Raw genomic sequence first — 16407 nt, forward strand, 5'->3', positions numbered from 1 at the left:
TGTAGACCAAAGAAGAAAGGACTCTCGATTTAAGTCAGAAGACTTTTATAATTGTTTTAAATTCAATAGAACATGATACCATAAAATTAAGAAATTAGCACATTAGGGGAAAAAAAAATGGGGACAGAAATTCACATTTGCTAAGCACCCATTCTGTGCCAGAGAAGTAAAAGTGTTTTACATTAATCATCTCTTTTAACTATAGAACCATGCCATTGCAGTATGTCATAAAAACACATCAATCTCAATTTCCATCCCAGTGTGGTAATGTTCTACTTGATGTGCGGTAACCTGAAAAAGTTGTAAGACTTTGTTTTGTTTTCTTTTTCAGTGCTGGGGATTGAACCCAGAGCTTCACACATGCTAGGCAAGAGCTCTAACACTGAGCTTTATTCCCAGCCCAGAGATATCTTTTAGAACAATTTTCCTCAATCCTGGATGAGCACTAGCACATTAAAAAGGGGGGAAAAATAGACTGAACACCACCCTGGACCAACCAAACCAGAACACTGAGGGGCAGACTTGGACATCTACATTTTCTTACACCTTTCAGAGAGGTAGAAAACCACCATTTAAAACTGTCTTAAGGCTGGGGATATAGCTCAGTGGCACAACTGCCTGCCTAACAAGCATGAGGTCCTGAGTTTGATTCCCAGTAGCAAAAAAAAAAAAAGGAAAACTCTCTGTTTTGGGCCAGGGACATAGCTCAGTGGCACAGCACCTGCCTGGCAAATGCAAAGTCCTAAGTTCAATTCTTGGTACCAAAAAAAAATTAAAACTCTCTGTCTTGCAGGTGTGGTTGCTCCATCTATAATCCTCGGCAGGCTGAGGGAGGAGGACTGCCGTGAGTTCGAGGCCAGCCTGAATTACACAGCGAGACCGTGTCTCAAAAAACAACACCAAAAAACCCTCTGTCTTCTGAAGAAATCATTCTTTAAAATGCAGACAGGTCTAAAGATGCCTTCTAAAATCTAAAATATAAAGGATTCAATATATATCATGCTTATAAATAAAAATAATAATTTATTACTCATCATCAACACTCTTAGACTGAAATCATTCCAAAATTCCTACAGCTACATGAAAGCTTAGAAATGATCTAAGTCCCTTCAATACTTGTAGAGAAAAACTGATGCGTGGGGATTAAGTGACTTGCCCAAGGTCACATACAGAAGCCAAAACGAGGCGAGGCCTTCTAACAAAATGATCTCAATCATACCACACCTATTTATGACGCCTGAACAGCCCACGTAAATACAGATCCTCTTTTAACAAAAGTTCTTATAAATCAGGGCTTCTCACAACCAGGTCTTTGCAACTCTACCTAAGAAAGTAAAATTTTCTTAAACTTTTCTTCATTGATGAGCCAGTAAGAATTTTAACGCATCCCCAACAGGGCTGTAGTGGGTGCATCTTGCCAGTTGGCAGCCTGAACCACCAGTGGTACCGACATCCAGTGGCACCTGCCTCACTGTCCCACTGGGAGGCTTTTTATTAATTTCATTAGTAAGAAGACCAATAAAAGTGGTAAGATCCATTTTTACCACCAGTGGTACAAGCCGCCCGACAGGACAGTCATACCGGTACCACCGTTGGGTGAAGCCAGCAGGAATGTTACGCTAAACAGCAAATGATTACAAAACACTGCCAAGGAGAGGATCGATATTTTACTTAAAAGCCTGGAAGATGAGCGCCTCTTCTCCACTCGTCGTGAACCGTTCTCTGTAGAACTCTCCGTGGGGCGTGAGGTCACTCAGAGACAGACTCCCAATGCTCCCCTGCAAGGCCAGGTCTCCCTCTAGGGTGTTAAACGACAACATGTTAGTATGCACCTCTTGGCCTCACCCACTTTTAGTACGTTAGGGACAAAAACTGATGTATACATGCCTTAAACTTCCACTTTTTAATCAAACTAAATGGCAGAAGCAGTTTCATATCCCAGAACACCCAGAAATATATTTCATGCAATGTTTCAGAGTCTCTATGCCCAACTCCGAGAGTTGAAGTAATACAGTGACCTTAAGCCCAAACATTATAGGAGAAGAAATTAAAGTAAATGCACACACAGTTTAAAGGACGAAACACTTACAAATAAAAATGAAAACATAATCCATTTTGAGTTACACCACTAATTATAAATTAGTGACACAACACAGGGTCTACTATCTTCATCTTGGATACAAGAATAAAGGAGGAACTGTTCAAAACATGGCAGGGAGTCAAGCAACAAAAAGTGGGTTTTACCACGGTTTAATAAAAGAACAAAATCAGGGGCTGGGGATTTAGCTCAGCGGCACAGCACCTGCCTGGCAAGTGCAACGTCGTGAGTTCGACTCCTGGTACCGGAAGAAAAAAAAAAAAAAAACCTAAAAACAGAAATGTCAAGGGAAATAAAGGAACAAAATCAAAGAGGCTGACATACTGGAGACACTGACTGGAAACAGGGCTGATGCACAGCAGCAAGCCCGGGAAGGCAGGAGAGAAAGAAGAGCCCTTGAAGCATGTGCCGCATGAACCTGACTAGAATATTCTGAATTGTTGCTTCCATAAAACAAAATGTATCATCATAATTATTACATAGCTGTCATTACAATGGCTAAGGTGCACACATGTGGCACGCGGGGGCAGCTCCCAGTGAACTGAAGGCATGTACTTATTTTTAATTCCTTAGCTCTTCTAACAAAAAATACCCAAACTTCTCCCAATCTTAAAGACCAATCTCTTCTTGGAAGGTTTTCTTTTCTAAAATAATTTACACTAGGAGCCAGTTGTGGCAGCACCTGTCTGTAATCCCAGCACTCAGGAGGCTGAGGCAGGAGGATCACCACCAAGTTCAGGGCCAGCCTGGCATACATAGTGAGTTCAAGGCCTGCTTGAACTACACAGCAAGACCCTGTCTCAAAAAAAAAAAAAAAAACTATGAAATCAAATTCTTGGGACAGAAGTGGGGCAGAAGCAAAGGAAGGTTATTATGCCAGACACTTGCAAAATTTTTTTTTTTTTTTGAGACAGGGTCTTGCTGTGTAGTTCAGGCTGGCCTTGAGTTCATCATGTAGCTCAGGCTGACCTCAAATTCACAGCGATCCTCCTGCCTCAGCCTCCTGAGTGCTGGGATTACAGGCATGCACCACCACACCCAGCTAACACCTGCATTTTTAACAAACTATCTAGACTAGTCTGATCCAAAAGCCAATATTTGAGGACACCTATCATAAATTATGACTAGATCATAACCAAGTCACTGATCCACACCTTACTTAGCATGGACAGACAACTGGATTTCTGCTGGGATGTTCAAACACCAGCTTCCGCAATCGAGTTTTCCCCACTTACCAATCATCTCCAGGTGTGCTGCTAATTTGGACACGTTGGCTTTAGCGAGCTCACTGGTGGTCTTATTCAGCACGAGAGAGAGCGAATGAACCTAGGAATACAGAAGACAAAGCAAGGCCAATATTACAAGGAAGAAAGAGGCATCTTTCAAGAAAATAGCTGAACGAAATCAAGGAAGATGCAGAAAGGTGAGGGAGGCAACTGTGTAGCGGCTCAGAAAGCCTTGAGAAATTGGCAGGCAGAGCTTTCACGACGTCAGTTTCATTTCTGTTTTGTTCACCCGATCAAACTATGACCCGCTGACAGAGCTGGCCAGAAAAGAACTCAACCAGGCAGCCTAATCCCGGTTCCGCAGCGTCTTCTCTGCACCTACCTTGTCTATAATCTGTTAGTGATGCTGTCAGAAAACAACCTTCCCATGTGGTATTCACTGGAAATACTGCACAATTTTGCAGTAACTCAGAGTTAGGAAGTAAAACATCTAAGACATCTTTTCTTTTTTTGCCTTTTTGAGACAGGGTCTCGCTATGCAGTTCAGGCTGGCCTTGAGCTCACTTTGTAGCCCAGGCTGGCCTTAACTCGCAACGATCCTCCTGCCTCAGCCTCCTGAGTGCTGGGATTACAGGCGTGCGCCACCATGCCGCCGGCTCATCTAAGAAATCTATTAAGGCAAAATGATAACGGAGACCCACCCAGCACCTTTGAAAAAATATTTAACAGATGCTTCGGTTGACTAAATAGGATTTCCTCTAGGAACTACCAGCAGACTCTTCCTTACTGGGGACAACTAAAAACAGAGGGAAAACAAAATCTTGTGTCTTGAGAATGGCATTCTTTATAATAAATAAATTCTGTCATGTAACATTGTAATTATAACCACTAAGAAGATTTATGTGTCTCAGACTTGTTGAGTTGGGACCCAACAAGTTCCCTTGCCCTGAAAATGACCACTGGTCCCCACCACTGGTACCAGGCACTGGCTGAAGAGAAGGTGGGAGAGAGGAGGAGGCGCAGAGCGACTCGATCTCCAGCTCCTGCTCACAGCAGCCAGAAGGCGGAGACCACGCTCAGGCTTTTATTCTCAATGCCCACCACAGAGTGGTACTCAGCAAATGTTTGGTGAATGAATGCCTGGGAGAACAAAAGATGAGAAAAAAAAGAAGGAAAATAATAAGAGATGAGAAAGAAGAAAATATATTTATAGAATAAGGCAGGGGGAAAAAGAGCAGATTTTTATGGCTGGAGCAGCGACCCTGGGCAGGGCAGCTCCAGGTCCCTGACAGTAGCATTTTTGGCAGAAGCCACAGAAAGACGTTTAGGCACCCTAAGCATCACAAAGGGGGATGTAAGAAAAGCTCCTTCAGTCACCAAAGTAAGGCATCCACTGGGTGTGAAAATGCTCTGTTTGGTGGAGTCCAGCCAGCACCACCTGAACCCACTCGAAGCAGGAGTCTTACGGTCACTAAAAGAGGGGACAGCTCTCAGAGGCGACAGGAAGCACTCAGCACCACTGTGACAAGCTCTCACCCACCAGCTGCATCCGAACCTGACCCTCTGGGGCTAGTTGCCATTTCTAAAGACAAGAGACCAAAGGAGCAGATGACCAAACAAGGAAAGAGACAACCCAGGCTGTAGGACATGCTCAAGGCCCTATCCCCGTCTGTCTCGAAACCCAAACGTGTGGGCAGAATAAAAAGGGAAGGGGGCTGGTTTATTTTAAGTAGAAGAGATTTATGAAGTATGCCAGCAGGCCACATGTGGTGTGCTCGCCTGTGATCACAGCACTGGGAAGGCTGAAGTATGAAGATCGCCAAGAGCTTGAGGCCAGCGTGGGCTACATAACGAGTTCAAGGCCAGCCTGAACTATAGAGCAACACCCCATCATAAAAACCAAAAGGAGCAAAAACTCAAGTTATATCATGCACAGTCACAAATATCATGTACAAAGGCCCGGCATGGTGGTGCATGCCTGTAATCTCAGCACTCAGGAGGCTGAGGCAGGAGGATTGTTGCAGTTCAAGACCAGCCTGGGCTACAAAGTGAGCTCAAGGCCAGCCTGAACTGCATAGTGAGACTGTCTCAAAAAGACAAAAATATATATATATATATATATCACATACAAGTAACAACTCTCTCTGATGAATATAATCATTGCGTGTTTCTAAAATGTACCAATAAAACCTGATTGAAAAAAAAAAAACAAAGGAGGCAGGCATGGAGGGACACACCTATAATCTCAGCACTCAGGAGGCTGAGGCAGGAGGATTGCCGTGAATTTGAGACCAGCCTGGGCTACATAATGAGTTCAAGACCAGCCTGAACTATATAGCAAGACCTTGTCTCAAAAAAAAAAAAAAAAAAAAACCAAAGGGGGGAAACAATGGCAAATAATGCAACATGTGAACCTTAGATCCCAATTCAAAAACTTAATTGAATTCTCCTCATTCTATAGATAAGGAAACTTTAGCTGAGAAAAGCATAATATTCTACCAAATTATAAAGACCAAACTGGAGCATTTGGGAAAAAAATCAGGGAAATCTGAGTGTGGCCTGGTAGGTGTTACACACTACTAGGGCATTTCTGTTCATTTCGTTAGATGGGACACGCACCGCGGTTATGTAAGAATACCCTCATTCTTTACTAGAAATGAATGCACAAGTATAGTGAGGTGAAATGATACATTTTCTGGAATTGACTTTAAAATACTTGGGCAAAGACAAAATGGGAATAAAGTAAATGTGATGAACTACAAGGCTGAGTACATGGAGGTTTGTTATACTCTTCCCCTATGATACATTTGAAATTTTTCGTAATAAAAATATTTTTCAAAACTCTTTTGACGTTTGTCGAGGGGCCGTCTTCCTAGTCCTGTTCTCCAGCGGAAGCGGCCGTCTCAATCAATGCAGGCCCCCAGGACACGGTCTGGAGCACACGAAGTCCAACCAGACTGCACACACCGCGTCTGCAGGCCCCGGCTGGGCACAAAGTGCCACAGCCTCACAGCACTCCTCAGCCACTGCGAAGGGAAGCAGAGCTGGCCCCTTCCCATCCCTCCCTGACAGCTCTTCCACTTCACGAGGCATGAAGCCCACTAACCAGCGGCGGAAATAAGACAATGGCCCTGGAAACAACATGATTCTCCTCCCTGACTTACCCCAGAAGCGTGTATACATGCACACACGCCAAGACACAGAGACGAAGCAAGGCACATAAATACAATCAGCCACTGCCTGATCCCCGGACCCTGGGCAGGGGCTGGTTACAATAGGCCCGGGCACCCCAAATAGCCAATTCAGTGTAACTGCCTTCGTATCCTACTGTCCCACCACACAGCAGACAGCCCTAAAGCCAAATGCTGGTCTGTTGTATGGTTTTTCAATATAGTTACAATACGAGTATCCAGCACAGGGTGCAAACATGGTAATACCCATAAAATGAAAACAGTAACAGCCACTCGCTGAATGCTTACTGCGTGCCACGTGGGTTATCTCACGGAATGAACGCTCAATCCCACGGAGGAGGCACCCTGAACATCCCGCTTACTGATGAAGACTTAAAGGGAGAGGAGGTTAAATGATTTGCCCAAGGCCACACAGTGATGTGTAATTACAGGGAAACTACCAGGAGTCCCGGCCAGGCAGTCCAACTTTAGATACTTCATTCATGAATAACAGCTACGTTCTTGCCTTCAACAAAAACATTTAGAGAAAATGGGGAGATGATAATACAAAGCCATACTTGGAAGTTGCTAATATACGAGACACTCTGCTCGGTGCTTAGTATACACTGCCTCACTTCGTTATCTTAGACGATAGATTTGGAAACAGAGACTAGAAAAAGCAAAGTAATTTAATGAATTACACATCCCAAAAGTAAGGTAAATTCTTTAACCTGCATATTGTCCCTGCCTCCAGACAGCATTTACACCAAAACCCTTTCTAAAATATTAATGTCTACCCTTTGGTAGCAGATACCCAAGACTATTTAGCTCTCCGGCCAACAAAACCTATTTTCCACAATAAATGCAAAAAACTCATATCTACATCAGCAGACTCAAGCTCGTTTTTAGAATGCTATGGAGCTCAGTTAGTGGATACCTTGAGGTCCAGCTTAGTGTTAACTGGGTCCTGCAGTGCAGACTCTGTGGAGGCGCTGGACTCCGACTTCACGCTCTGTAGAATGTCCTCCGGCGGCATTTTCATGGCATGGTTGTCTGCAGTGGAGCCAATTCCAAAGAAGTCCAATATAACGACCCAGGTTTGCAGTGTGATCAGCACATCCAAGCAGTTAAAATCAACATCAATGCTCCGGTTAACATGATCATAGCTGGAAGAGAATTCTGGGTGTTTCTTATCTACCAAGAAGATATTGATGTGGACCAAGGAATCATCAAATTTACTCTTTCCAGCAAATACCTTGGGCTCATCTACTGTTGGAGAAGGGGGTGGGGTCAGGGGATAGTCCTTATCGAGGACTTCCTTTTGCTTCTTCCGGGATGCAGAGGTGGGCCTCTGGTACAACTGAAAGACATTAGGAGCTTCCTCCATGTGGGAAGGGAGAGACCGCGGCATATCGGGGTATTCCACGTTGGACACCGAAGGGCAAGACTGAGACAGGTACTCTTTCTGCGCTAAGCTGGATGGCTTAGGAGCGCCTCGAGACACCATCAGGTTCTTATATTTGGAATCTGGGTTCTTCTCTAATAAGTCTTCCATCAGCAGAGACCGCAGGGCAATCTGAATGGATAAGGTGTGAGGATGGTCCTTACTGAATTCCACCTCAAAATCCTGAAACTTCAAGCTCACAAGACCTTGGGCTCCCAAAGTCAGATCTCCACTTAGCTGAACTTGAAGCTCTGATATACAAAAGTTGGCCTGAATCTGCGTAAAGGCTTTGGCTTCCTTCACAGACAAGGACCTCTGAGAAGCGCTGGAAAGGCTGGAGTGGCTGAACAACCCGTTCTCCTTCCTCTCCGCAGAAGGTTCGCCACAGGTACTGAGGGCCGGCAGAGGAGAACTAGGGCAGGGCGGGGAGGCAGCGCTGGCTGGAAACTTGTTCAGATCTTCACTATACACCAGGTTGTCCAGTGTTTGCAAAACCTGCTCATAAACGTGCTTGGCTAACACCACCTGTGTTCAAAGAGAAAAACACAGTTATTCCACTCAGATGCAGTGCCCGCAAATTTGCACAGTTGATCTTTCTAGATTTCCCACAAGACTTTAAGTTAGTAGATAGCAAGTGTTATCCCTATCATTTCTTTTTTGTCCTTTGTTTGTTTTGCTTGTCTTGTTTTTGTTTTCTGAAACAGGATCTCATTAGAAGTCCAGGCTGGTCTGGAACTCACCAGGTAGCCCAGGATGGCCTTAAATCACAGGGATCCTCCTGCCTCAGCCTCCCAAGTGCTGGGATTATAGGCATAGGCCACCCCTCCCCGCAGCTTCTGCCCTTAACTCTTCCTGCCTAGCACTTCCCTAGCACTTTGTAGAATAATCTACATACAGTAAATGTTCAGTAATTATTGACTATGTGCCTGAATCAGCAAAGCCATTCTTCCAAACCACACAAAATAACTGCAGAAATTGCAGAGACTATTGCCTAAAACCTACTGTGGATATATCACGAGACTAAGAAACAGGACTCTTGGCTTTAACACCGATTAAACACCAATTAGTGTAACAACGAATGTTCAGTACTTTTTAAATAACAAAGATAATGAGCCGTGATTACTTATGTTTCCTTCCTCCTTTTTTACAATGCTCTTTGCTCTATTCCCTGTAAAATAAAATTTTAAGAAGTGGCACTATGGAAGGACAAAGGGCGTATACACAGTCCCCTACACACACACGTATATGTACACACACTATCTCGATCCTAACGTATGTCACCACAGAGGCAGAAGACTGACTTTCCCTTGAAAAGATCTGTCAACAGCTCAGATAATTACACTGTTTTGGGGCTGGAGATTTGGCTCAGCGGCACAGTGCCTGCCTGGCAAGTGCAAGGTCGTGAGTTCAATTCCCGGTACCGGAGAAAAACCAAAAAAAAAAAAAATTACACTGTTTTATAGGCTGGTCTGAGTATGCCAAAAGAGTGACAAGAATTATATCCTCCTAAGAAAGAGAGACACTTACTTTTTTTTTTTTTTTGCGGTACTGGGGATCAAACTCACGACCTTGCACTTGCCAGGCAGGCACTTATGCCACGGAGCTACATCCCCAGCCGACACTTACTCTTTAAGCAATAATTTTCCTGTTCTGAATGGTAACTGAATTAAGGATCTGTCTTCTTCATCGGTACTACTGACCCGTATTCCACATGAAGAGGACTAAGGAGACTGACTGCCCAATGATAAAAGGGCTCCACAGTTACTGGAACAAAGTACCAACAAGCCATATGCATTAATGATATTTCCTTAAAGTTATATATTTGCCTTCTAACACAATGTACATAAATATACAATATATTATAATCTATCTAGGTTTATATAACATAAATATAAAATAAACAAATACAGGCTGAACAGTCCTAATCTGAAATCCGAAATTCTTTGAAAGCTGATATGATGGTTTAAAAATTTCAGATTTTGGAACACTATGGAGTTCAGGTTTTTTTTTTTTTTTGCTGTTTTTTTTTGGTTTTCGCCGGTACTGGGAATCAAACTCACGACCTCGCGCTTACCAGGCAGGCGCTTGCCGCTGAGCTAAATCCCCACCCCCCAAGTTCAGATTTTTGAATTACAGATGCTCAACCAATTGATAAAGTCTCTGCAAATACTCCAATATCCGAAGTCGGAAACGCTTCTGGTCCCAAGCATCTCAGGGTACACTCAGTCTGTGTATACCCTCAACTGCCCTGCCATGAAAATCAACTGCATGGTTACCTGAACCGGATTGACAAATTTCCCTTCAATCTTCATGATGCTAGCAGTTCCTAGGTCATCCGGACTAAGGCAGAAGGTCAATTCCGATTCTCTCGCAATAGGGATCTTCTCCAGTTTAAACTGAATGGTGGTGTTGTTCAGGATGTGAAAGGCTGGCAGAAGACAGGAGATGACAGACTGTGAACACTAGTGGCTACTTTGTTATTGCAGATCAAGAAGAGTACATAAGCCGGGCGTGGTGGCGCACGCCTGTAACCCCAGCACTCAGGAGGTTGAGACAGGAGGATCACTGCGAGTTCAAGACCAGCCTGGGCTACAAAGTGAGCCCAAGGCCAGCCTGACTGCACAGTGAGACTCTGTCTCAAAAAGACAAAAAAAAAAAGTCAAGAAGAGTACATAAAATAGAGTCCATGAGTTACTCTTCGACCAGGAGAGCAAATTAGCCTGGTTCATGGAGTCACTGATTGAGAGCAAACATTAGAGACCACACTAAGCAGCAGAGGTACAAGATAAATTTATGGGGGAGGAATAGTTTCATGGCATGTTGTAGTCAGCACCTTTAATATATGATTGGTCAACACTACTCCAGTAGAGACTACATTAAGCATCTCTTAGTATCCCGAACTGGTTTTCCAAACCAAACTGCTCATCCTTACCTAGCTTTCAACTACAGATGGATCTCACTCATTGAGCAGAAGTCAGAATCAAGGACCATACAAGGTGCTAAGTAAACAACCTTTATCCAAGTAGAGAAAGGAATCTCTCAGCAAGGACATAAGCAAATCAGTGAAGTAACAGCTGAGAACCAACAATTTCTTCACCAATAAATACAGTCATGCCCTTGGCTAGCACTTACCTGACTGTTGTGAAAGCCAAGACTAACAGATTGAGCTGTTGAGTTTTAGCTAATTGGATCCAGAATACAAACACAAGAATTTCATTCCTAGATCCCTGGGCCAACCCACTGTAGAAGATGGCAGGATGCTACAAGGAGAATGTAATACGCACACTCTATTTTATATTCTGTTTATGTCGCTCTCTTAAACTATCTTGGGCTACAATAATTTAACTAAGATCTACAGCCTAACACAAGAAAATCAGATATGCTTGACCAAATTAAACAACAGCCTAATAGAATTTCTCCACTGAAGCATCTTTAAATAAGCACTCACCCAGTTTCAAAGGGATGAGACTGAAATCCTTTTTCAACAAATCCTTACTTTGTCAAACAGTGTTAAATGAAAAAAAAAAGTAAAGCAATAACAACCTACTATGAAGCATTTTATTAAAATCCTATTATGCTGGGGATGTAGCTCAGTGGCAGAGTGCTTGCCTAGCATGCACAGGTCCTGAGTTCAATCCTCAGTACCATTAAAAAAATATATAGATATAGATATACAATCCTATTATGATTTCTAAAATATTTACTGAGGACAACTAAAAAGAAAATGCTTTGTTGTTACTGGGGTTTTTTTAGCAAAATGCTACACAAGCTGGGTTTTGAAGCTCTAAACAAAATGAAACAACGGTTATGCTGCTCACCTTGACCTCTATGCAAAGACTCAAAGAAATCATGTCGTGTGAAGTGCGCTTCCTCCTGACTGTTGACACTGGCAGACCCGGAGGGAGGGCAAAACGTCCGATTTACTTCAGACCCAGCACTTTCCCTGCCTGTCAGCTGAGTGCAATTCAAAGAATATAGTTTAATGTCTTTGATTTCTACCTGCAGACGGTCACTTCTCGATTCATCGTCTCCTGCCACAAAATTCTGGATGAATATCTGTCCCAAGTGTCCTACCAACAACTCCGGACTCCCAGGCTTCCGAGGGATGGAAACTACTGGGGATTCAATGTTTATGTTCAAGATTAGCTTTACAGTGTCTGCATGAGGGGAAGCCAGGCCAAATCCATATATTTCATTTTCCTCCAAGACAAAGGGCTCCCGGGTCTTCCTTGGAGTTTCAAAGAGGGACACCATCTCGCTGTACTCGGCAGTTTTGGTAGCTAACACGGTGGTGACTTTGGTGGCGGCACTCTTCAGCATGCTTCGAAAGTTTTCCTCCAGCTCATCCATGGATAACGTCAGCTCCTTCAGGAATTTCGCAGAGTGGTTATAATGCAAGGAAGCCATCTTCAGGCTGAGAAGACACTCCTGCTTCGATTTTTCAACAAGCGTGAAACTCAGAGCTTCAGTAAGGGCTGCATCTTCCATTCTGACGAACACAGACTCAAAGTAGCCAACGTCACTGACGATATTCTCATAGCCTATGGAATTGCCAATACTGACAACGTACTGGTTCTTAACATTATCCTGCGTCAAATCCATAAGCTGCAAACACCCGAGAGAACCGTTCATGTCAAACGTGCTCCCCATCGAGACGTTCACCTTGGTGCCACCTATACTTGCAGTTGCAATTTTCCTGCCATATTTCTCTCCATTTGCCATTCCTACTGTCCGAAGGAGCAGTAAGTTAAGTCTATGGATTTCTACTGCAACCTCGGTGTTTTGTTCGTAAGTAGACTGATACGTTCCTTGTTCTCTAAAGCTTCTTTCAAAATCAGTCATTAAAGGCTGGGGGCTCAAATCATCCTTCTCCTTGGGGAAGGATTTTTGAAGAAAACCAATCAGCTCCACAATTGTCTCTGGGTTTAGGATAATATCCAGATTATTTACCTGTAAGGAAATCACCTGAAGAGTGCTGTCCAAGTTCATTGATGGGCACTCTGAACTCACAAACTGATATTCCAATTTAATAAGGGACTCTTGTTCTTTGGTGAGAATTTTTTCAAGAGAAACACTAGCTGCTGATTGGTCATTTGGGGTGGCTACCTCATTTACACAGACCACATTCGGCCCAGAGACAGGAGACTGCGCCCTGCTATCCCGGAGACTTCCTGTTGGGATATCAAAACTCAGGTTCTTATGTGAGGCCATCAAAAGGTCAAAATCAGCGCCATAGGTCTGCATGGTGTCCACCAGGAGCAAACCGTGAACAGTCAGGGAGACTTCGGCATCGTAAGGCCTTTTCACGAAGTGCGCGTTGGTGCCGAACACCTTCAGCACAGAAATGTACCGGCCGCTGCTCTCAACGCCGAGCTGCATGCAGTTAACTTTAAATTCAGCCAGGAGCAGCTGCGACTCCACCAGAACCTCGCGGGTGTGCTGCTCCAGCATCACGATGCTCTGGGTCAGGTTCACGACAGAGTCCTGCAAGCTTCCCCGCTGTCCTTCCTGGGGGAAAATCTTCTCTTTAATCAGAGTGTCAGAAGTTCTCATTTCTGGGGTGGTAAGGAGAGCAAAGCAATTCTTCAGAGCAGATATCTTATCTTCGTTGATGTGGATCTTTAAGTCTGGTAAGTTGCCTGACAGTACGGCCCCTGGGTATTTGGGATCGGAAGTGTAAATGAGCCTGCGTTCTAACTGGAGGTGGACGTTGAATTTCTCTACCACATGGGTAGGGCCGACGTCAATATCCTGAATATGCTTCCAGTTGTCTTTCACGCGTCCGACCATGATCTGGAGGTCCATGAACGACAGGGAGTACCTCTCATACATCTTCGTACTCATCAAACGTGCCTGAAGCTGTTCTTCACTGAATTCAACGCCAGAAAAGGGAGGTGTTTTCTCTCCGCTGCTGCTGCCTGTCTCTGGAGGTGGGGTATTGGGAGGGGTGGCAAGTGGGGTCTTATATTCGTCATCGCTGAACTGGTTCTCTTCACAAGCTGACCCATCCCCACTTTTCCTCCTGGAGTCCTCTGCAGAAAGAAAAGAGAAGCCTCAAAATACATGTCTGTTATTCGCTTCTTTTTCTCCTTAGTGTAACAACGATGAAAAGCAGAGCTTCAGCCAACCCTATTTTTTTTAAAAAATGGATGAGCACTCTAAGCATAAAATTATATATGTACCATTTATTCCATGTGAACTTATCTATTAATTTGGAAACCAACACACAGTGAGTGAACACATCTGACTGCAAGAAAAGCTGGAGCGCTGCCGGCCACAAGCACAGGCTGGGGCGAGGCTTCCCCAGCTGCGGGACGCACTGCCGTGAGTGGCTGTCACTGTCCCCTCACTCCACTTCTTTACCTTTTCCATTCTCAGCGTTCGTTCTGTTTCCTGCACTAGAAAAGTTCTGAGAGAAGAGAGGCCCCCTCTGCCTTGCTCCACACAACAGCCCGAGAGCCCAGATCCAAGCTTCGTGAGCAGAAACCGCTCAATACGTGACTTTCCACCCGCGCTTAGCCCTCTCTACAGTCGAGGAAATCACAAAATCATTCATCTGGGAAGTCTGTTTTATCCAATCGAGCAGGTGCTTTCTGCAGTTCTGACCCTTTCAGTCAGATCTAATTCCCTTCTAACACTCCCCTTAGCACCCCCATCCTCTTCTCTTTCCGGTTTGCTCAGCAAAGGTAAGGCTGAGACTAGTTAATAAACTTCCCAATTTTATCTACCCCATGAATCCTGTCATTCTCCCACCCCACCTCAACAAATGCTATTTGAATCTAATTATAGTGATGAAAGTACCTTCCAGGTGTTCCTTTTTATCTATGCCATGTATCACAAACAGATTAGAGCTCTACCCCTACAATTAAGTACTGGGAAATAATATATATTAAAATATGCAATGTTAATTGTTTGATCAATCTTATATGCCTATATTTAACTTAGTAACCAAGAAAAAAAAAACAAAAAAGGGGCTGGGGGTTTAGCTCAGCGGCAAAAGCGCCTGCCTGGCAAGCACAAGGTCGTGAGTTCGGTTCCCGGTACCAGAGGAAAAAATAAATAAATAAATAACTTAGTAACCAATTTGAAGATAACAATATGTAATACAACAACCATTGTTAATGTCCTATCACCTTGTCTGAAATTTTGTATTGCTTCTATTGTTTTGGTGTTGTTTTGCTTATGTCTGTTTGTTTGTTAATGTGTTTTTGTTCTTTTATCTTTAAAATAAAAAAATTCAAATATACAGTGTCAGGATACGAAAACAACATTAAAAATCAATAACTTTTCTACACACCAATAAAGAACTAACTGAAAAAGAAATCAGAAAAACAATTTCATGTACAATAGTTTCGAAAAAATAAAATACTGAGGAATCAATCTAAGCAAGGAGGTAAAAGACCTCTACAAAGAAAATAACTGAATAAAGAAAGAAACTGAAGAAGACACTAGAAGACAGAAAGACCTCTCATGTTCACGGATCAACAGAATTATTAGTGAAATGGCTGTGTTATCAAAAGTGAGCTACAGATTCAATGCAATCTCTATCAAAATTCCATGCCTCGTAGAACTAGAAAAAGAAATCCTAAAATTCCTACAGAAATACAGAAGACCTAGATATCTTTTTTTAAGTCATAATATTCCTTTATTAGTACCAGCTCTTAAACTTTTTTGCCAGAACTGAGCAATTTAATATAAAAAATGCCATTTTTTATTCATACAGTATCTATTTTAAAAAGTACATAGTGGTTAGTTTTGCATCAATTTGCTTTTAGCCAGATGTCATATCATCATATACATCTATGAATGTAACAAATGAGATAAGAACAGTACAAATAAGAAATTTTGTAGTATTTACACTTATACAGAAACCAGCGCAAATGGTACCCTAAGAAATTAACCTTATAGTTAAAGTGAAACTACTGATTCAATATACTGAAGACCTAGATGTCTTATCAACTAATAGATAAACAAATGGATAAACAAAACATGGTATATCCATACACTGAACTATTATTCAGCCAGAAAAAGTAGTGAAATCCTCATGTATGCTACAACATGAATGAATATTATGCTAAATAAAAGGCCAGGCATAAAAGTCTACGTGCTGTTTCATTCTATTCATATAAAATGTTGGAATAGGCAAGTCCGTAGCAATAGAAGAAAAATCAGTAGTTTCCAGAAACAGCAGGAGGAAAATGTGGGGCGTGAATGCCAACGAGTTTGGATTTTCTTTTTAGAGGATGAGAATGTTCTGGAATTAAGCAGTAGTGACAGCTGCACAATTCTACCAATACACCAAACATAACTCAGTTGTATGTTTTAAACTGTGAATTGTAATCCTGTGAAGTTATAGTTTAAAAAGTAACGATGGCCATGCATAATGGTGCACACCAGCAATCCCAGCACTCAGGAGGCCGACAGAGGAGGACTGCCGTGAGTTCAAGTTCAGTGTGAGCTATGCGAGAC

General features: G+C 43.0%; 1 protein-coding gene across 6 annotated transcripts in view; it reads right to left on the minus strand.

Annotated features, from left to right (window-relative positions):
* Vps13d (vacuolar protein sorting 13 homolog D (S. cerevisiae)) overlaps positions 1–16407 on the minus strand; it is a 256478-nt gene that overhangs the window by 199151 nt on the left and 40920 nt on the right. For all 6 annotated transcript variants that reach the window (XM_005403951.2, XM_005403955.2, XM_005403954.2 and 3 more), the window contains exons 19-23: positions 11757–13970; positions 10215–10366; positions 7432–8463; positions 3334–3424; positions 1672–1798 (exon numbers count right to left, since the gene is read on the minus strand). In XM_005403951.2, the coding sequence (XP_005404008.1) occupies positions 1672–1798; positions 3334–3424; positions 7432–8463; positions 10215–10366; positions 11757–13970 (3616 nt within the window). The remainder of the gene's footprint in view (positions 1–1671; positions 1799–3333; positions 3425–7431; positions 8464–10214; positions 10367–11756; positions 13971–16407) is intronic.

The sequence above is a fragment of the Chinchilla lanigera genome, unplaced genomic scaffold (assembly GCF_000276665.1).
Source record: "Chinchilla lanigera isolate Chin_1 unplaced genomic scaffold, ChiLan1.0 scaffold00085, whole genome shotgun sequence".
In the NCBI taxonomy this organism is placed as follows: domain Eukaryota; kingdom Metazoa; phylum Chordata; class Mammalia; order Rodentia; family Chinchillidae; genus Chinchilla; species Chinchilla lanigera.